Below are 20,824 nucleotides of genomic sequence, written 5' to 3' on the forward strand. Positions count from 1 at the left end.
CAGACCCCGGCCAAGCCAGTAAGCAGGGGTGGCAGCCTCCTTACACCTCTTTGGGGTCCCCCGCCCAGGGCACGTCTGGCCTGCCACCTTCAGTGGTCCTCACTAGCCAGGCTCTCTGGAATGGTCTTCGTGCTGGCCACATCCCCCAGGCCTGCCTCTCTCCACAGGTCTCAAGCCATCAGCTTTGTCTCCTGCTGGACAGGGCCAAGGCCAGAGCTGCTGGGGGTGGAGGAGGGAGACCTGGGGGCCCTTGACATCCTAACCCCTCTTTTACTGTTGAGGAAGCTGAACCCAGAGAACTTGCAAGAGCGAGTCGCTGGCACTCAGGCTAGAAACCAAGTCCTGAGCGTCTCCTCGGAGGCACACACTTTCCTTCCAGAAAAGGGTCTGCAAATGAACGGCACCGTTTCAGCCTCTCCAGGCACTCTCCCTCACTTCTCCCCGGGTGGCAGTCAGCATCCCTCAGGAGAGACCAAGCAGTCCTCTCAAGCTCGTTATCTGGGGGTCCTGCCGGATGGTCTCACCCACGAGCTTCTGCCCGACTCATCCGACAACGTCTGGGACCTGTGGACGAGTCGTGCTGCCCCTCCCTTCACTTACTTGTTAACTTCCTCCTCGACCTTGACCCTCTGTGGGTCCGGCGGGCCCTTGTAGTCCTTGGACCACTGAAACTCCGAGGAGTCGGGGGCCTCGGGGGCTTCGAAAGCCATGTAGATAAAGCCCTCATCGTCCACACCAACCTCGATCTCCCGAGCGTCTGAGGGCAGGATCCAATGGAGGGCAACAGACATTGAGAAACAATAAACCGGGTCAGCGCCCTCCCCTGCTTAACCCCTCCAGTGGCTGCCCATTGCTCTTGAATAAAATAAGAAACCCCAGACTCCTTGCTGTGGTCTCCAAGGCCTCGTATAATCAGGCTCCTTCTCAGCTCAAACGTCACCTCCTCAGACCACTGAGGCTAGCGTAAAGCCCACCCCGCCCTATCACCCTGTTGCACTTCCTTTATAGCACTTATCACTGACTTTTTCATCATTTACTTGTTTACTGTCCATTCGTCCTGCCCCTCCCCCCACCAGCGCAGGGACCTTGCTTTCTCATCACTGCCATGTCCCCAGTGCAGTGTGGGTGTCACCAAATACTTGCTGAATGAATGAATAATTAAAAGAATGGAAAAGAACACACTTTATAGTGAGGAGAGCTGAGTGATTCCATCGGATACTAGCTGCGTGACCTGGTCATTTAACTTCTCTGAGCTGCAATGAAATCAGTTCTAAAGTGGGGACAGTGACGGCTCCCTCAGGGGCTTATTGGGAGAGCCAGACAGTGTAAGGACCCAGCGCAGCATCTGGCGTATGTGGTAGGAGCGGACCTCGGGAGCCGTGACTGCAAGGCAGGCAAAGCCACACGGCATATCTGAAATAAAGTTGGCTGTTCTTCTAGATATCCACGGAGAGTTGTATGAGTTTAAGAATGTGGCACGTAAAGGATGGAAGACCCATCACATGGAAGGAAACCATATGTTCAAATCTTGGGATCCCACAGAAATAAACGAGAGCGTGGACGGGAGAGAAACAGGCAGGAAGGAATGAGGGGCAGGAAGGTGTGGCGGGGTGAGGGCCCAGCAGGTTCTGTCCTCCTGCTGCAGACAAGCGCCCTCCCCCTGCCCCTACCTGGCTTGTCCTCCAGGAGTATGGGGTCGGTGGGCATGGATGGCTGCCCTGGGCCCGCTGAATTCACAGCCTGTACATGGAACACGTAGGTCTTCCCCGGCTGTAAGTCAGAAACCTGGGGGAAGGGAGGGGGCAAGAGTGAGCACCGAGGATGGCAAAGACCCACCCTTCCTGCAGCCCTGGCCACGGGCTGCAGGGGACCCCCAGGAGGGCCAGGCTGCCCTGGGGGTGGGGGGCAGGCTAGGGGCACATTGCTCTCCTGAGTTCCAGCTTCAGGTGAGCCTCTCCCCTGAGATTACCTCCCACGCTTGTGATGCCTGGAACTCCACCTGCTCGGAACTTAACGCATCATCAGCCTCTCAACAAGAAAACCCTTTCTCTTCCTGCGCCCCGTGCCTCTCCTCCACCTGTCTCCCTAGAAAGGAGCTTGGTGATCATCGTCTTTGACATCTTTTTCTTGAGCCCTACACATCTAATCACCGAAGTTCCCATTTTATTTCCCTAACGTTTCTTGAACGTGGCCTGTCTGTGTCCCAGCCACGCCTTTGACTGCAGCTTTATTTCTTCTCTCCTGGATTAGTCCAACAGTTTCCTAAATGGCGCCTCTGCCTCTAGACCCTTCTTCCCGGTTTCTCTTTCCCTCTGCCAATGTTTCCAAGATGGCAGTCTGAGTACACTTAGCTCTTTCAGTGGCCTTCAGGGTAAAGTTCAGATTTCGAGGCTTGGTACCTAAATCCTTCCTCATCCGTCCATCCTCAGCCTTCTGTCCTCTTCTCCGCGCCCCCTTCACTCCCTGACTCCTCAGGGTCCCCCACGCATCACGTCGCTTCACGCCTCCCTGCCTTTGCCCTTGCTGAGCCCTCTGCCTGGAACACCCTCCCCTTCTCTTGGTCTAGCAACAACAGCTCACCCTTGGCCACTCAGCTTGGCCAGATGGGACGAGGCCAGGAGAGGCCTCTTACCTTCCTCCTTGGAGCTCCCAGAATCCCTCGGACCCTCCTTGATTGTACGGCACACAGTATTGTAATTGCCTGTTCCCTAAGGACTGTGACTATAGCTTTTTACATCCACAATCTAGTTCCGGATCTGGCACTAAGTAGGTGTCCAGAAGTGTTGAGTGAATGACTGAGTGAGTGAATGCCGGCCAACCACCCACATGCAGAAACGGTGCCAAGTCACCGAGGCTCCCCAGCCCTGGGCCAGCCTGCCTGGGGAGCAGAGGGACCATCCATCTTGCGTGGCTCTCTCAGGTCAGCTGTCCAGCACTGGCTGACTCTACTGTAGGGAGCCGAGCCCCGTGGTGGTGGAAACTGCACATCTCAGAGCATTCCATGGGCTGAAGCTTGCCCTTCTTCATTTGGTCTTTTTTAAAATAAATTTATTTATTTATTTATTTATTTTTGCTGCGTTGGGTCTTCGTTTCTGTGCGAGGGCTTTCTCTAGTTGCAGCGAGCAGGGGCCACTCTTCATCGCAGTGCGCGGGCTTCTCAGTTGCGGAGCACAGGCTCCAGACGCGCAGGCTCAGTAGCTGTGGCTCATGGGCCTAGTTGCTCCGCGGCACGTGGGATCTTCCCGGACCAGGGCTCGAGCCCGTGTCCCCTGCATTGCCAGGCGGACTCTCAACCACTGCGCCACCAGGGAAGCCCTTCTTCATTTGGTCTTAGATAGCCTTAATGTTATTGTTTCAAAAGGAGATACTTTTATTTTTTTCTGATTATGAAAGAAATTCATGTTTGTTGGAGGAGATATTAAAGCAACAGAAAAGAATATAAAATGAAGGGGTAAGGCTCTCCTGGCAGCCCCATTCCCAGAGATGACCAGAATTGACAATTTTGTAAAAGTCCATTTAGACTTGCACATGCACGTAAACCATGCAGAAACGTGACATGTGCCGTATTCTGCTCGTTAGTATCTTCTTTCCATGTTGTTTTGGGCCTCCCAAGCCTGCTTTCTTTCCTCTTGGTGCTAACAGAGTGCTAACGTGTGGTCTTGAAACCCACACACCCTCCTGCCTGCTGGTGAAAGATGCCTCAGGAAAATGAGGTGGAGAACATACTCCCTCTCTCCCTAGAGCTGCAGAAGAGAAAACCTAATACACATCACAGAACTTTCCTTACAAACTTTCCTTACACAAAGAAGGCCTGTGAGACATGCTGGCTTCAGAGATGGATGCTGTGAAGGCTGTGGTCCTGATGGATTGTCTGTTAGTAATTTGCGTCTGCTAAGAACGCTTCAGTGGACCCCTTTGTTTTCTGACATGACAAATGCGTGTGAGTTGTCTTTGTTATGCCAGGAGAGCACTGTTTGCGCTTTCCCTTCTACACGAGTGCAAGTGAAAACAACCACCACAGGTGAAGAAAACCGATGATTCTGCTAGATTTCTTATTTATCCAGAGAGTTTAGAGTTTGCTTCTCATTTAAATGAAGAAACGCACATATGCCTCTATGTTCATTAATATACAGCATGATAGACATGTTCAAATGTTATCTAACATATAAATATCCTGCTCTGTATTGTGCTTTTTTTTCTTAGCCACATGTGGTGGATATGTTTTTATGTCACAACATACACGTAGCTCTACCTCATTCTTTTTTTTTAATTTTTAAATTTATAATTTTTTTAGCTCTACCTCATTCTTTATATTATTGCCACTCCTTCAGCTACTGTAGCCTTTACACTCGCTGACACTGAGTCCACATTAAGGATACACTGTGATTTATTTAAGCAAACCCCCTACTGATGGACATTTAAGTTGTTTCCAAATTTTGCCTTTATAAACAACGCTACAACAAGCGTCACTGTCCTTAGGTCTTTGCACACTTGACTAATTATTTCTCTACAGTTCAATCCTAGAAGCAGAATTCCTAGCTCAAGGGATGTGCATATCCAAATGCTAATATACCTTGCTGATTATAAGTGAGGTTTTAGGGAGGAGTCTGCACAGCATGGAGCAGGTTAAGACCAACCACCGGCCAGACCTACTACCAACTCGCTGCGTGACCCTGGCTAAGCCACTCCCCCTCTCTGGTCCTCTGCTGCCATTAAGTGAGGGCAGTGATCTCTGAGGGTCGTTCCAGCTTCGGTGTTCTGTCGTCCTGCCATATCCTGTGGCAGGGAAGGCTTAGGGCGGGCCCATCCTTCATCAGAGGATGAAGGGGCAGGGACTCACCCTCAGGTGGGTGCCAGAGATGGGGTCTGGAGTGACCGGCTTCCATTGCTCAGAGCCTTCCTCCTGGACACTCAAGCAGTAGCCTGTGACCGGTCCGGCCCCTTGGTACAGTGGGGGCTCCCACGTCAGCATCAGGGATGTGGCCCGCACTTCAAACGCCCGCACGCCATACGGGGGTCCTGTGGGAAGACAGGGTAAGAGAAGGAGATGGATATCCAAATGGCCAGCCAGCCAGTCGGGCAGTGGGCGGGTGGCGAGTCAGCAAGCTTGTCAATCTTTCAGTCCCAGCCAGGCCTGGAAGTGCCTGCTCTGGACATGGTGGGGACCTGGCCGGCCTTGGCTTCATGGCAAAGCTTGGTCTGTGTCTGAACTAGAGTTAACTCTTCAAACTGTGCTCAGTATCACTTCCTCTGGGAAACATCCTTGACCCTCCCCATCCCTGTCCCAGACAGCATTAATCTTTCTAATCTCTTTGCCATTTCAGTGTTTAATGTAGAAGCTCAGGGTGTGGACTCCAGAGTCAGATCACTGGGGTTCATGTCCCAGCGAACACCCTTTTTCAGGCTATGGGGACTCTGGGCAAGTTACTTAGCCTCTATGTTCCTGTCTCCTCATCGGTAAAATGGGGCTAATACTAGTTCTTATAAAATAGTGCTGCTGTGAGCATTAATGACATAACTTATGCAAAGTGTCAGTACATAGGAAGTCCCCAACAAATAGCAGTTGTCTATAACTGTCGTTGTCTAAAGCATCACACGTAGTGATTATCTGCCATTCGGGTAAAGGTTTTGTACAGAAAACAGAACTGAGCTGAACAGAATGATGGAAGGTTGTCATCCTTCCTTCCTAAGGGGGAGATGAAGGGCTAGTGTGTGAGAAGGCTGATGGCGCTGCGGGAGTGGTGCAGAGGGGGACCAACCTGCCCTGTTTGTCCAGGATTGGGACACAGCTGGTAACACTGGGATGGTAATACTGCGGTGGTAACACTGGGAAAGCCCTGGGCAAACTGGGACGAGTTGGTCACCTAGCAGTGTGCCTTTGGGGTTTGAGATTGGTCTGTGTTGAGAATCGGAGCTCAGATGGGGTGTTGAGCTAGAGGATAGTTTGGATGGGGGTACAGGGCCAGTCAATGGCCAGGGTCAGGGCTCTCGACTTGGCAGAGTTAAGACTGTGTCAGAGGTTACAGGGGGCAGGGGTCTGGTGTTTGGGACCAACAGAGCAAGCTGGAATGCACAGCGAGCCCGGCGGTAGCGGTCATCTTGTTTGGGGGAGGGGAGGGGAGGGCAGGGGCTGGGCTTTGGCGCCTCCCAGCCGCTCACCTGGCTGAGGCATCGTCCACTTTTTGCACTCAAACAGGCTGCTGGGTGCCGACAGCTCTCCAACACCAGCCCAGTTTACTGCCCGGGCACGGAACTCATAGAAGTGGCCTTCATGAAGGTCACTGACCTTGAAGAGCAAAAGCACAGACCGTGAAGGCTGGGGCTGGGGAGGCAGGGGACGAGGTTCACAGCAGGAGGTCTATAGGAGCTTCACGTAAGACTGGTCTGCACTTGACAATCAGCTGGATTGTCGAGGCACCAAACCTGAGGCCTCTCTCAGCCTCAGGACCTCCAGCCCTGCCCCCCACTCTCCACCCACACAAATCAGGACACCAGGCCAGTGGCCGCATTCCAGCCTCACCTTGCACATCTGGGTGGGGATGGGCTGCTGGTTGACCGAGTGCCAGTCCAGTTGCTCTGAGTCGTGTTGGTCCAGGAAGTAGCCCAGGATCTTGCCCCCTCCACGCCGCTTAGGGGGTTTCCACCCAATGACCATATAATTTTCCCCACAGTTCAGGAGGGCGAAGTCATATGGAGCAGATGGTGCAGCTACGGGGAGGCAGGGGGTGAGGGCCACTGCTCCCGAGGGGCGGCCGGACTGGGCGGTGGGGCCCGAGGGAGGCAGTGAGCCTCCCCCAGTGGGTGCCCACCCTGCTCTGGGGCACGGACTTAGCCAGTAGCGTCCACTGGTAATGCTGACTCAGCTGCGTGCAGGGCACCTGGGCCTCCGAGCTGGTCAGACTTCACCCCATGGCCTCAGGCCGTTGCTACTTCCTCCCCAAAGGAAGGGGTGGTGGGGGTCAGCACCAGATCCCCTGAGAAGGCTTCTGCCCCATGGCCTCTGGAGTTGGACCCTCCAAGAGGTGGTGGATAAGCCCCCTGCTCTCTGCTCAGCCCAGGTCTGTCCCCAGAGGTGTGCAGGCTGCACCTGCCCCGTGGACTTACCCAGAGCCTGCTTGACCTTGACGGGTTCGGTGGCGGCTGAGCTCTCCCCAACTCCAGCCTCGCTGACTGACCTGATACAAAACTCATACTCCTTCCCTGTCCTCAGCCCGGGAACTGTAAACCTGGGAGAAAAATGTACAGCCTTCAGGAAGGGCCAAACCAGCAGCAGGGAGACATTCCTGAACTTTCTAGAACAACCTTGTGGGGATAAGTGGCCACCAGCGTGGTAGGAGTTGAGGCCTCAGTTCTTGCCTAAAGACCTTGCCCCTGCCCCCAGAGTGATGCCTGCCCCATGGAGGATGAGGTCCTTAAGGTTTTAAAGGATGTAGCTTCCAGAGCCCATCATTAAGGTGCGAATACGCTGGGAAAGTTACCAGTTGAAGGCCCAGGTAGCCAACCCCTAAACTGAGCAACTGGTACATCTCTAGGACTTTGGGCCTCGTCCTGGAAACACAACAAATGGCTCTTCTGATCTGTACGGTTGCTGTGACTGAAGCACAGAGTCCTTTTAAAGACCCCTGAATTACCAGCCAGAGACGTACAAGGACACTCTGCTTACAGAAAAATGTCCTCCCATCCTGTCTCTTCTTTTTTTTTTTTTTGTGGTAGGTGGGCCTCTCACTGCTGTGGCCTCTCCCGCTGCAGAGCACAGGCTCCGGATGCGCAGGCTCAGCGGCCATGGCTCACGGGCCCAGCCGCTCCACGGCATGTGCGATCTTCCCGGACCGGGGCACGAACCCGTGTCCCCTGCATCGGCAGGCGGACTCTCAACCACTGTGCCACCAGGGAAGCCCCTGTCTCTTCTTGATAAGATCCAAACTGTGAACCTCTTTTTTCCCTTTTCACTTATCAACATTTTCCTGTAGCAAATCTTGTTCTACAGGGAGCTTCCCTCGGCCAGTTGACCCCGAGGAGTTGAATGTTGGAATGTCAGAGGGGCCTTTATGGATCAAACCATTCAGTTTCTTCATTTTACAGGTAGGGAAGGGCTTCCCCAGAAGGAATGGGGTGAGCCAAGAGCACACAGCCAGTTAGGAACAACCTGGACCGAGCCCGGGTCTCCCGAATCCCAGCGCAGCGCCTGCCCGTTCAGTATTCATTCATTCAGGTCTTTTTTGAGCATCTCCTGTGAGCCAGGTTCTGAGGAGCTCATGGAACGGTGGTGGACCAGACCCTACCTCCCAGCTGAGCTCCCTTCACACCATCACCCCAGGCAGCACTGCTGGGCTGTTTAGCCTCTTTCCAGCCCTGACACATGTAACCGATGACATGCGCACATGTGACGAGGTCTCTGGACGTACCAGAGGATCACGCCACGCCCCACGTGTGGCACGTTCTTCCGACATGCCACTTTCATCACATGACTCTCCCTCAGCCCCTGTCCTCCCCTTCAGGGACGGACATCTGAATGCAAGTCAGGGGAGGGATGTCATCCTAGGGATAACCTGGACTCTGAGCTCATTTGTCCAAAACCCAATTAATTATTCTCCAACTGGAGAACTTTAGCAGTGACAAAGCATGAGTGACCGTGAGGCACCGTGTGCCAGAGGGGCACCAGGTCCTGTTCCCTTTTCTGGGTGAGATAATCTTGGGGCTCGCAGCCCAGGGTGAGGGGAGCCCACAGGTGTGCTCAGGGCCCAGCCGGTCGTCTGATGGAAAGGGAAGGGGGGGTGGGTGTCACCACCTGAGCCCCTGCCCCCACAGAGCCTCAAAACGGAGAGAAGTCATGAGTCCAGAAGCCTCGAGGGTTCTGCCTGCAAGGACCGGGGCCACCGAGTGAGGAGGGAGACTCAGAGGGGAGTGGGAGTGGCATAGGCAAGAGCACAGGAGTCTGGGCGGAGGGTCAGAGAGGGCGAGTCTCTGTGCAGAGGTGCCCGGAGAGTGAGGGGCGGGTGTGGAGCCTGAGCCCCAGCCGCCCTGGCTGCACTCTCTGCCTCTCTGTCTCTAAGCTCCTGGAAAGACAAGGCCTAGGCAGTCACCACTACCTGCAAACAGCACGCTCCTAGTGAGTGTTGCCGCAAAAGAGGCCGTCTGGGCCAAGTGCACTTACTAGCTAGGTGAGCTTTGGCAAACTCCGTAACTGCTCTGTGCCTCGGTTTCTTCATCTGTACAGTGATAATAGAAATAATAGTCCTAAGTTCAGAGGATTGCAGCTAGAACTGAATGACCTAATATATGAAAAGAGCTTAGAACAGTGCCCAATGCCCAACGTACCGTGAACGGCAGAGGCTTCATTATTATTCCGGCCCTGCCCTAGGGCAGGAAGGGGGTGGGGGCAGACTCACCTGCTGCCCTGGATGGGTTTGTTGTTAACTGTTTTCCACTCAGATGATCCTGCCTCCCGGGAGTAGATGTAATAACCCAGGAGCTCTGGGCTGTCTTTCACAGGATCCCAGGTCAGGGAGACAGAGGTCTGCGTGTCTCGGAAAGCTTGAACTTGAGTTGGAGGAGGGAGAGTGGCTAAAAATCAGAAGTGTGGACTGAGTGAAGATGCTGAGTTACACGGCTGGGGAGGGGGAGGTGTGTGGGAGAGGCGGGGAGGTGCGCACATGGCAATCAGGGGGGGCACGTGCGTTGCAGACATGCCCTGGGGCTTTGGGCAGCTCTTCCCTAGTCCCAGAGGTGTCCTCCAGACTCTTGTGTTCTGAAAGTCTTCTCTCATCTTACCTCCAAACATCTCCGCTTCCTCACTAAAATCCCCATTCATTAACCCTACTATCGCTCTCTCTCTCTTAAAAGTCACCAGATCTGACAATTTTCCTCAGCCTTATCTTTGATCTCTAGGAAACTTCATTTTATTTCCCTTGAAACTTTAACTTTCATGGCTCCCTGAGACTATGCTCCTTGAGGTAGGGTTTGCCATGATGTGTTAAATGGACAGATCTGGATGGATGGATGGATGAATGGATGGATGGACGGATGGATGGTTGAATGGATCAATAGACTAATGGATGGACAGGTGGATGAATAGATGGATAGACGGATGGATGTATGTATGTCAGATACAGGACCTTCCTAGTTCTCCTTTTCCTTCTCAAACTCCTTACACATCCTTTTGTGGCTCCCCCTCTTTCTTGTTGTTGTTTTTTTTTTTTTTTTTTTTTTTTTTTTTTTTTGCGGTACGCGGGACTCTCACTGTTGTGGCCTCTCCCGTTGTGGAGCACAGGCTCCGGACGCGCAGGCTCAGCGGCCGTGGCTCATGGGCCCAGCCGCTCCGCAGCATGTGGGATCTTCCCGGACCGGGGCACGAACCCGTGTCCCCTGCATCGGCAGGCGGACCCTCAACCACTGCGCCACCAGGGAAGCCCTCCCCCTCTTTCTTTTGTCACCACATGTGGGACTCCTCCAAGTGTCTGCTCCTTGACTTGCTCCATTTTTCTCCTCTTTTCTCATCTCAAGTGTCCACCTATTCCCATGTCTTCAGCCCTCACCTCTCTGCAGGCGACTCCCCAGGCTTTACCTCCAGGCCTGCTCTCTCTCCTGAATTCTAGAGCCTCATCTTCCATTTTTCCCTGGACGCCTCTCCTTGTGTTCTGGTGGTGCCTCAAAGTCAACAGGCAGAGGCTGAACTCAGCATCAATCCAACATAAATCCTGTAACTACTGAGTGCCTGCTCTGAGCCAGGCTCTGCATCTGGCCCAGGGGAAGTACTGAGAAACAGACTTGGGGTCCTGGGCTCAGGAAGGTCCTGTCAGCGACTTCAGCCTCTCAGGTTGAAGACAGGGTGACAGTGGATGAAGGCTGGGTGGTGGGAGAAGGTAGAAGGAGGGCACTCAGGGGCCCCATGTGTCCAAGAGACCTGATTCTACCCGTAGGCAAGAACTTGAGCTGAGGACATCCATGTAGGGAGTAGTACTCACGCACCAACATCATGATTTCAAGACCTGAGGATATGTTTGTGGTATAATGTTAATTGTAAGAGGTAGAATGCAAAGCTCTACACGTGGTTTGATTGGACTTTCAGAAAGATGCATTGGCGTGCATGCGTCAGAGACCAGAGGCCCAAGCGCCTAGATGTTCACAGTGGTTACCCTTGGTCAGCGGGATCCTCCCTCCCTCCCTCCCTCCCTTCCTCTCTCTCTCTCTCTCTCTCCCTCTCTCTCTCTCTCTCTCGCTTCTTTTGTATTTTCCCATTTTTGTACAATAACTTCACTTTCATAATACAAGTAAATGTCTTTTCTTTTTTCCTCTCCTCCCCTCCTCTCTCTTCTTTTCTTCTCCTTTCCTTTTCTGAACTGTACCAGAACCTTGCCCTAAGGCTGCCTTGTGGTCCAGAGACTGCCCACATCCAATCACAAACCAGTCACTGGCCAGGCCCCTGAGTCAAGACTAAATGTTAACCAGACCAGAATTAAAGAAAAACTCCATTTGCCCACCAACCTATTTATACTTACTATGAATATATATCTATATCTATATCTATATCTATATCTATATCTATATATTTTTTTCTACATTATTGAAACAGTACAAATCTAGGACTTTGGAATCTTCCCAAACAGGCCTTGCAGCGTATCAGGCTCTTTTCAGATGGGCAGCGCTACAGCTGGTTCCTTAAAGGACTAGCTGGTGATGGCAGGGAACCTTCTGATCTTATCAGAATCCAGAGGCCTGAGAGGAGAGAGGGAACCCCGGGAAGTCAGGACCAGGATGGAGCTGCCGCTGGGAGACTCGGGAAGGAGCCACAGGTGGGGGCGATAACCAGGCCTTCAGAACAGTGGGTTTGGCAGGTGAGGACACCGAGGTGCGCAGCTCAGAAATGACCTGCCCAGGCCCACGCTGTGCTGCAGATGAGAGGGGTCCCACCTGGTGAGGCGGATTGGGGTGGGACCAGGGAGAGGGCCGGAGGCCTGCCCTGGGGCTCACTCCTGGCTGCACAAGGTGGGTTCAGGCCCTGGTTGGAGACGTTTAGAACTGAGGGACCACTTGGTCACACTCAGACTCTGTGCTGGACCTGGCTGGATTCTGCAACCTGTGAATTGTTGATCTAGAAAAAAATGTCTATACTTTCAAGAGCCTCTTGCCCAGAGAAATGTATCAATAATTCTTGATGGTCTAAAGTTTTACAGGCCTGTGATCATGTTGCTTTTCAGCTTCGTGATAGGTAGAAGTGGTCAAGGACAGAGAAACGGGCACGGCTGCGTCCCTGCAGCCATGGGGTCCCGAGCCCCGGATGCTGACAGCCTGGTCTGGCCTGGCCTGGCCCCACCTCCTGCATCACACAGGTACCTGGCTTCCCCCTCAAGGCGATGGGCTCGCTGGGCTCCGAGGGATCGCTCATGCCGTACTGGTTTATCGCTCGCACTCTGAAGACGTACGACTTCCCTTTCTCCAGATCCAAAAGGGCGAATCTCGGGGATTTCACAGGCGTTTCTGAGTTGATGGCCTCCCAGGTGCCGCTACCTATGACCGACTGTGACAAGGGAGAGAAACTTGCCTTTGGTTAAGTGGTTGCCTTCCCACATGTGCTCTCACTAACTTCTATCCTTGGCCCAGGCTGCCCCTCAACACCTGAACTCTGGATCCACCTGCCTCCATGACGTCTCTACCTGGATGCTCATCGAGCATCTCACATTCAACAGAACTGACCCTGGAACTTGCTCCCCTGCCAATGCAGCCCACATCGAGTTAGTGGCACCCGTCCTTTCAGCTGCTCAGGCCAGAACCCTGGGAGCCATCCTGGACTCTTTCTCTCATTTCTCATCCCCCGAAGATGCTCTGTCAACAAACCCAGTTGGCTCTACCTTCGAAATTTATCCAGAGTCCAACCATGGCTTTTCACCCTCATGCTCCCCTCCACAGCCTTGATCCAAGCCACCATTGTCTCTCACCTGAGTTACCTCAATAGCCTCCTAACTGGTCTGCCTGTTTCTACCTTTAACTACCTTCAGTCTTTTCTCCAAATGACAGGCAGAGGCATCCTTTTACAACACAAGTCAGATCACATCCGTGTCTGCCCAGAACCCTCCCAAGCCCTGCATCTCCCTCAGAGTGAAATTCTCCATGGCTTGACTCCTGCCACCTGTCTGGCCACATTCCATGCCCCCCTTTGCCCACTCACCAGGCTCTGTGTCCCCCTGCTGTTCCTTGATGGTGCCGGGCCCAATCCCTGCCTCTGGGCCTTTGCACTTGCTGGTCCCTTTTCTTGGAATGTTCTTCCCCCAGAAATCTCTGGTTTGCCCCTCACTTCCTTTGGGTCTTTACTCAAAACTCACCTTCTCAGGGTGGCCTCCCCAGCACCGCCCCCCCATATGAAAGGTCAGCAGCCCCTCCCTCAACACTTCAAATCCCCTCCATGCTGTCTGTCTTTCTCCTAAGCTCCTACCATTAGCAAATGTGCCAAATACTTTTCGGATTCATCTTCTTTGTCATCCATCCCCCACCCCCTACTCCAATCTCAGCTCTGGAGACAGGAGCTTGTCTGTTTATCCACCACTGAGAACAGTACTGACGCATGAGAGGTGCTCAGTCTATGTTTGTGGGATGAATACATGAGTAAATGGATGAATTCTCACAATAACTCTGCAAAGTAAGGGTTAATTTCCCCACCAATGAGGAAATTCAGGTTCAGGAAGTTTTGGTAACTTGGCCACAAGTCACGCATCTAATAGCTGGCATATTTGGTATTTAAGCTCAGGTGTGGGTACCCCCAAACCTGCTCATTCTACACAGCATCAGGGGCCCCAAAGGCAGCCATAAATCCTGTGTCTCTGGGTAGATAGAGGGTGAAGAGCCGAGGGTGATGCAGGTTAATAGGCACCCAGAGGCCACTTCTGCCGAGTCTGGGTGTGAGAGTTAAAACCTAGAAGCCCTGGGGGGACCCACTGACCCTGCCCTCTCTGTGCTTTTCCCTCCCAAGGCCCACCTGGCTGTCAGTAGCCTAGAACCCAGGTAGGCTAAGAAATCACTACAAAAACCAAGGAACACGGCTGAGCACCCACTGCGTGCCAAGTTCTGTTCTAAGTCTTGACGTGCTTTAGTTAATTTGATTCTCACATCAACCCTATAAGATGTACAATTATTATGTCTATTTCATGGAAGAAGAAACTGAGGCACAGAGAGGTTAAATTTCTTGCCCAAGGTCACACAGCTAGTAAGTAGCAGAGACAAGATTAGAGCCCAGGCAGTCTGACTCCAAGGTCTTAACCATTATACGCTATAGCCTCACAAAACAAATCCTCCATTATCCATAGCTTTCCCATGTCGGAGAAATAGGATCACCTGTGAATGTGCAGAGAGGCCCATCTGGACAACGAGAGCCACAGACTCTTCCCTGGAACCTTTTTATTCCTTGATTCACTAAACCTGTACCGTCCACCTGCCATGTGCCAGGCACCGTGCTGGACCCAGCGAGTAATGAGAAGGTAAACCTGGTGTCTTCCTTTAGGGGGATCAGAGGCAAGAGCATCTCCTTGGGAAGGGTTTACAGTCCCAGGGCTGCGGGCCCTGGCTATGTGCTGCTTTTATTTCACCCTCACAGGGTAGGGTGTCCATTCTATGCTGGAGGGAACTGAGGCTCAGAGAACTTAGCAAAGGAGCTCACACAGCAGGTCAGGAATGAAATGGATCTTAACACCATGCTGTTTTTTACTCTGCCACAATGCCTCCCCTCCACTGTGAAATCCATTTCACATGAGCTGCCCCCCTCCCCAGTCTCCTGCCCCTACTCTGCCCCCAGGGAGAACCGCCTCCTGGTGCTACCCACCTCCACCCCCCATGCCCTGTATGTGCTGTCTGCCAATGACCCTGGCAGGTGGGCACCATCCTGGCTTCCCTCCCACCCTGGCCCTGGCGGAGGTTGGGTGTTCGACCCGATGTGTGACCAGGTGCCAGACAGACTTGGGGTGCGGGTGTGCGCAGGACATGGTGGACCTACTGTTGCTATTGTCTGTGTCTCTTGATTTTGTGTATTTCCGTGAACAGCTTCCGGAACTGCCATCAGTCACTGACCTCTCAGGGCTGGAGGTAACCTCGAAAGGTCATTTAATCCACCCGCCTGCCTCTGTGCGGGGCTATGCTCGAGCCTTCCAGGCAGGAAATTCTCTTCTCTTCAGGCCTCCCAGGGGACACTGTCGGGGTCTCCCAGCGCCTCCCTGAACACCCCCCGCCACGTCCTGGTAACACAGCGCGTCTGTTTCTCAGGCCGGCCTGGGGCTGGGGCCCTTGGGGTCTCCGTACCTTCTCCAGGAAGTACGTCAGTGGGGCTTTGCCCCGGGGTCTTGGCTTCTCCCAGCCCAGAACCACATAGGCCTCGTGGATCTCGCTGGCGTGGACATTGGTCGGGGGCGAGGGAATGGTCACGAAGTCTGGAATCAGAGCCATCGGGGGTGGGGGGAGATGTGTGGGCCGTCGGAGACCCCAGATCTCAGCCCCTCACTTCATTGAGGAGGGAACTGGGGCCCAGAGAGGGGCAGGAACTTGCTCCAGTCACCCAGCAAGGCCGGGCAGAGCCAGGGCCAGAACCCAGGTCTCCCCACGTCCTGCCGAGACTTTCCCCGACGTCTACTTCCTCCGCGAGGGGCGCAGTCGCCCACCAGAGAGCCTGGCCCCTCAGCCTGGATCCTGCCCGCGCTCGCCTCCCCGCACCCTGCACACGACAGCTTCTGCCTCTGGGTTCAGTTTGTGGCCCAGAGTTTCCAGAACCGCAAAGGGGGCTGGAGTCTTGAGACAAAGTGTCAGGAGGTTCACACGTACCTTCAGAATCATCTGTGCTGACCGTGATCGTTTTTCCTGTATCAAAGGGGATCTCTAGTGGGGAGAAGGGAACATGTTAGGGGAGAGCTAAGGGGTACAGGGTGTGTGTGGTGGGCGGGCTCAGCAGGCCACAGGGAAGGGCCTGCCCCACTCTGGGTGCTGATTCCTCCCCCGCTCCTGGTCCTGGCCTTCCGGCCCCTCACTGTGTGTCCTCAAGCAGGGCCACCTGGGCCCCAGCGATCTCAGGGGTCCAAAGTGCAGCACTGTTGCTCTTGGACCCCAAAGATGCTCTGTCCTCTCGGGACAGAGAGAAGTGATGGGGTCAGATCCCTAGGGCACGGCAAACCCAAATCAGGCTGACTCCTCAGAGCTGAGAGGGCTGTGTTCCCCCCACCGTGCAGGCTGGGGGCTTCTGAGGCGGGACGGTTTTCCTCCTTCAGATTAAGGGCATCCGAGGAGGGTGCTGTGGTTTTACCCCAGATTAGCATCTTGTGTGGACAGGTTTGTGTTTCTTCCATCAGACGCGCTGTACCTTCCCCCTCCAGCTAGGGGTTGCTAAGGACAGCACTGTCTCCTCCATCAGATTAGGGGTTCCTGAGGGCTGGGCTGTGTCTCCCCTCCTGGATCAGGGCTTGGCATGGGGGCTGTGCGCCTGTCTCCTGAGTGAGGCAGTCCTGAGCATGCCCTGACTGATGCTCTGGAATGTCCCTGCAGGGCCTCTGTGCCCACCTGTCTTCTTCCAGGCTTCCTCAGGGTCGCCCATGGCAACCGGTTCTGAAGCCTTGGAGGGGATGCTGCTGCCCGCTTTGCTGATGGCTCTCACCCGGAACCGATAGCTCTGGCCTTCGACAAGGCCTTGGATTGGGCACCGACAGGTCCCGCCGGGGGCCTGGTGGCAGGGCACCCATTGTTCGGACTCGCCCTGGCACCTGTGGGAGAGAGGCCTCGGCTGCAGCCCCTGCCCGTGACTCACATCTTCCCAGGGTGAGCCTCTTCCAGGGCCCTTCCCCCGCCCTGGGCTGCCGGCCCAGCTCATCTCTCTCCATTTAGAAGCCCGGCTCCAACCTCGGGCCCCAGGAGGCCTTCTCACCATCCTCCACCAAGCGCGATGCTAATCAAAATAGCTAGTGCCTCCCATGAGCTTTCCTGCGTGTCTGGAGCCATCTGTGTCCCTCCGCACCTGCTATCGCGTTTAATCCTGACGGTCCTCACGGTTAGGTGTGATTACCTTCACTCTACCAACGGGATCCGCGTTTAGAGAGTGAGACGACTTGCCCAAGGTCACATGGCTTGTGAGTGGGCAAGTTAGCCTTTCCCCAGAGGGCTGTCCACTCCCTGTCGGAGTGCCTTCCAGAGTGACCCTCGGAGTCTGGGCTCTCTGTGCCCCCCTGGGTGCCACTGTCCTCAGTACTGGCTGGATGGGGCCATGTACCTCAGTTTCCTCATCTGTAGAATGGGGCACTAGAGAGTCCCCCTGCCCCCTTAGATAGGGATTGTTGGAAGGATTCGAGTGGCTGGTTTAGCTTACCTCCAGCTAGGGTCCCGGAGCCGGCGGCAGGTGAGGGAGGGGGGGTGTTCTAGGCCTCCCCTTTCCTGGTGTGCCCCCTCCCTCCCGCGTCAGTGCTACTCTGTCTCCGGCACTCAGGGAGGACAGCATCCACACGTGCTCAGGTTTCAAGCACTGATGTTTGCCCCTCCCAGTGGCAGCTCCTGCTGTAAAGGGTCTAGAGGGCAGCGGCTGACTCCAGGGGCGGACACCCTTCTATTGCCCCTAAATAACACATTTACCTCCTGCCCTATTCCAAGGACAGGCATGGGGGTCCCTCTTTCCCGTGGCCCCCACGTTTATCCTCACAGAGCCATCTACCCCCATGGGCTCTGCCACTGAAGAGACCGACTCACAGCTCAATGGAGTAGCTGGTGATGGGGTTGCCACGTGTGTCGCTGGGCGGGGTCCACGTCAGGATGAGGCAGTCCCTGTTCACGTTCAGGCATCGAACATTCAGGGGGGATCCTGGAGCCCCGGGCTTCTCGGCTGCAGCATCTGAAGCCCGGGGTGGGCGGGGGTGGGAAGAGAGTGGGGGGAGGCTCTTCCCGTCAATGTCCACTTGGCGACAGACCCCCTCCCATTCTCACCCCTCATCCTCTTCTCATTCACCACCCCCCAGGGGCTCAGTTGGATCTCGAGGAGAACGACCTGAATAACAGCCTCTTCCTTTCAAACAACAGCATCTGGGGGTAGGGGTAGGAGTACCGTTTATTAGGGGCCCATTCTACGCCACACACCTGCACAATTGGCATAATTAATCTCTGAGTCCCGGCGCAACCCCCCATCTTGCAGGTGGGAAAACTGAGTGTCATAGAGGAGAAGTGAATTTCCCCAAATCACCCAGCTAGTGAAGTGGCAAAGCCAGGAGACAGAAATCAACCAGGACTAGAATGGTCCCAGCCCACGATCAGCCCTCCCTTTCCAGCTGGCTCCGCGTCTCAGACTCTCAGGCTGTGTCCCTTTGGAGGGTCATGGGATGCACAGGGATTCTTAGAGAGACTCTACCCCAGCACCCCCAATATATAGCATGGAAACCGAGGCCTCAAGGAGCAGGGATTCGCCCAAATGTCCCACAGCAAATCAGTCAAGGCAGAGCCCCGGTCCCCCACCGCCCCCTCACCTCTCACAAACACATAGGCGCTCTGCGCCCGGAGCCCAAAGGGCAAGGGCACCTGGACCGTGTAGAGACCCTCGTCCTCCTTATAGGCGCAGGACACCTTCAGGGACGCCTGGCGGTCTGCGTAGAGGATCTGCCGGTGGCTGGAGGACTTCAGCAGCCTCCCTGCAGAGGGAGGGGTCCAGGGTGAGCCCGTGGGGGATCTGGGCCTCACCTGGGAACACACAGATGCTCTGGGGGTCTAGGCAGAGGGGAGTTTGGCCTGGCTAGAGCCTGAGGCTCTGCTGGGCAGTTGGGGAGGGGGTGGTGACCTCCAGGACTCTGCCAACGTGGTCTCTGAACTCTCCTCTGCAGAAGGCTTGAGGCGGGCAGGGGGTGGCAGGGCCGGGCCCAGGGCAGGGGCTGGGGCTTCAGTGAGGTAATGAGGGTTCAGGGAAGTGGTCAGCGCTGGGTGAGCGGCTCGGTAAGGAGTCGGAGGTCCTGTGAAGAAGTGGGACCAAGAGAGATGGGGCCTGTGTGAGGGTCAGGGGCTCATTGGGACGCCTGGGGCTGGAGAAAGGAGGCGGGGCTCGGTGGGCAGGGGGTGTGAGCTTAATGGAGGGAGGGGTGCCAGTGAGGCGGGTGGGGACTGGGCAGGCGGGACCTTAGTGAGGGGAGGGGGAAGGGGCTCTGGGGCTCTAGGCCTCGCCCTGCGGTCCTGCTGTTGCACCACCCTGCTCTTTGTGCCACGCGAAGGCCCCTCCCTCCTGCCAGCGCCTCTGTTCCGGAAGACCTGCAGGTTTGGGAAAGCTCTTTGCCTGTTGTCGCAGCTGTTTCTCAGGGCTCGCGGCTTTCCCTCCACTCCTCCACTCCAGCCCCCAGCAGGGGCAGCTTCCCCAGGCTCAAGCTCTGGGGTGTCAGGGGGCTGTGCTCCTGGCCCTTTGGCTGCAGGTCTGGTCACGAATGGGGCAGGAAGCCCAGCTGTTCCTCTCCTCCCTGGCTGACCGGCCTTCCCCAGCCCTGGCCCATGACCCCCCGTGAACCTTCCAGCTCACGAGTAGCAGTTATGTACCTGCACCTACAACCCTGACTCTGAAAAGCCCGAGGCAATTGTCACAACCTGCCGTGACCCTCCTCAGGCTGACCTGCTCCTGGCCTTAGCCTCTGTTCTTGTTGCTTCAAATGTCATCACCTACCCCTAGGGTGCTGATGTCGAGTCCATAGATGTAAAGGGCTGGGCTGGTGCCTGGCCAACCACAGGCTCTCAATGGGCAGTGTGCAATTGTGTTCTGGCTTCCTGCTTCCTCCCGGATGGACAGCCCCTTGAGCTTACGCATGTCTGTTCCTAACCCTGCCCCGGCACCCAGCACAGGGCCTGGCACCACAGGTGCTCGGTGACACTTTGCAGGGTGACTTGATCTGAACCCACCTGGCTGTGCTCTGCTTCCCTCTACCTCATCAGCACCCATCGCCCAGCTTGTACCAGTTAGGGGGCGGGTATAGCTGAGTTCCTCTCTCCACCGGGGGTCCCAGGGGTGGGAATGGAGCCAGGGCTCTAGTCCCTCTCTGGCTTCCACCTCTGCCTCTGCAGGTAAGGGGCCAGGACTAGGGGTCCTCACCATCCCGGAACCACTGGATGTTCTGCTCGGCGTCTAATACATCTTCAGAAAATAGGCAGGACAGGGAGAAGGGTTCCTTCTCACGGGTGAAGACTGGTTTCAGCACCGATGTGAATTCCACGTTGGAGCCAAACATCAGTCCTGGGTGGGAACAGAGATTTAGGGCAGAAGTCTTCTAAGGCTGCCAGCTCAGCCTGGGGCTTAGATGCGAGTGAGGACCCTTCTGGGGTGTCCCCGCTCCTCCTCCCCGCTCAGGATTCACAGTTTTGCAGGTGGTGTTAACAAAGAGAAGAGGGGGCCTGATCCTGGGGGCCGGGGGTGGGGGAGAGATTTCTCTGGGTGGGACCAGATGAGCTGAAACGGCAAATACTGGTTTGTCTTTTTGGATTTGCCTTTTTCTCATTCAGTCTTGGCCACTGAGAGTGCAGCAGCTGGAGGCAGCTCTGGGGTGCCTAGGGACCCCAGAAACCAGTCTACAGGTATGAACAGTTTATAGGCAAACCACACGTGGACATCCCTTTGTGGGCAGTGGATGGCGATATTCTAAAGGGGACTGTTGGGGGCCCTGACGAGGAGCCCCAGACACCCTCCTCCCTGAGGGCCCATCCCTCCCCAAGCCTCCTTACTTTTAAAGATCTCCGAATCGAAGCCAGCATCCTTCCCCAGGTAAGCTGAAAACCCAGAGCAAATGGAGTTGGAGGAGGCTCAGAGCCCACGTTCCTACTGGATTTTGGAGGCATGGCCTTTGGTCATGGGTTTGAA

At 55.1% G+C, this 20,824-nt stretch overlaps 1 protein-coding gene across 1 annotated transcript in view; it reads right to left on the bottom strand.

Annotated features, from left to right (window-relative positions):
• The window catches only part of MYOM3 (myomesin 3), a 52,502-nt gene that overhangs the window by 15,041 nt on the left and 16,637 nt on the right, over positions 1–20,824 (bottom strand). Inside the window, exons 9-23 of the mRNA XM_059998573.1 lie at positions 20,689–20,733; positions 20,063–20,203; positions 18,468–18,629; positions 17,701–17,842; positions 16,528–16,727; positions 15,799–15,852; positions 15,283–15,410; positions 12,334–12,517; positions 9,390–9,564; positions 7,105–7,226; positions 6,521–6,708; positions 6,160–6,286; positions 4,841–5,019; positions 1,671–1,785; positions 601–757 (exon numbers count right to left, since the gene is read on the bottom strand). Coding sequence (XP_059854556.1) covers positions 601–757; positions 1,671–1,785; positions 4,841–5,019; positions 6,160–6,286; positions 6,521–6,708; positions 7,105–7,226; positions 9,390–9,564; positions 12,334–12,517; positions 15,283–15,410; positions 15,799–15,852; positions 16,528–16,727; positions 17,701–17,842; positions 18,468–18,629; positions 20,063–20,203; positions 20,689–20,733 — 2,119 coding nt within the window. The remainder of the gene's footprint in view (positions 1–600; positions 758–1,670; positions 1,786–4,840; positions 5,020–6,159; positions 6,287–6,520; positions 6,709–7,104; positions 7,227–9,389; positions 9,565–12,333; positions 12,518–15,282; positions 15,411–15,798; positions 15,853–16,527; positions 16,728–17,700; positions 17,843–18,467; positions 18,630–20,062; positions 20,204–20,688; positions 20,734–20,824) is intronic.

The sequence above is a fragment of the Delphinus delphis genome, chromosome 1 (genome assembly GCF_949987515.2).
Source record: "Delphinus delphis chromosome 1, mDelDel1.2, whole genome shotgun sequence".
NCBI classification, from domain to species: Eukaryota; Metazoa; Chordata; class Mammalia; order Artiodactyla; family Delphinidae; genus Delphinus; species Delphinus delphis.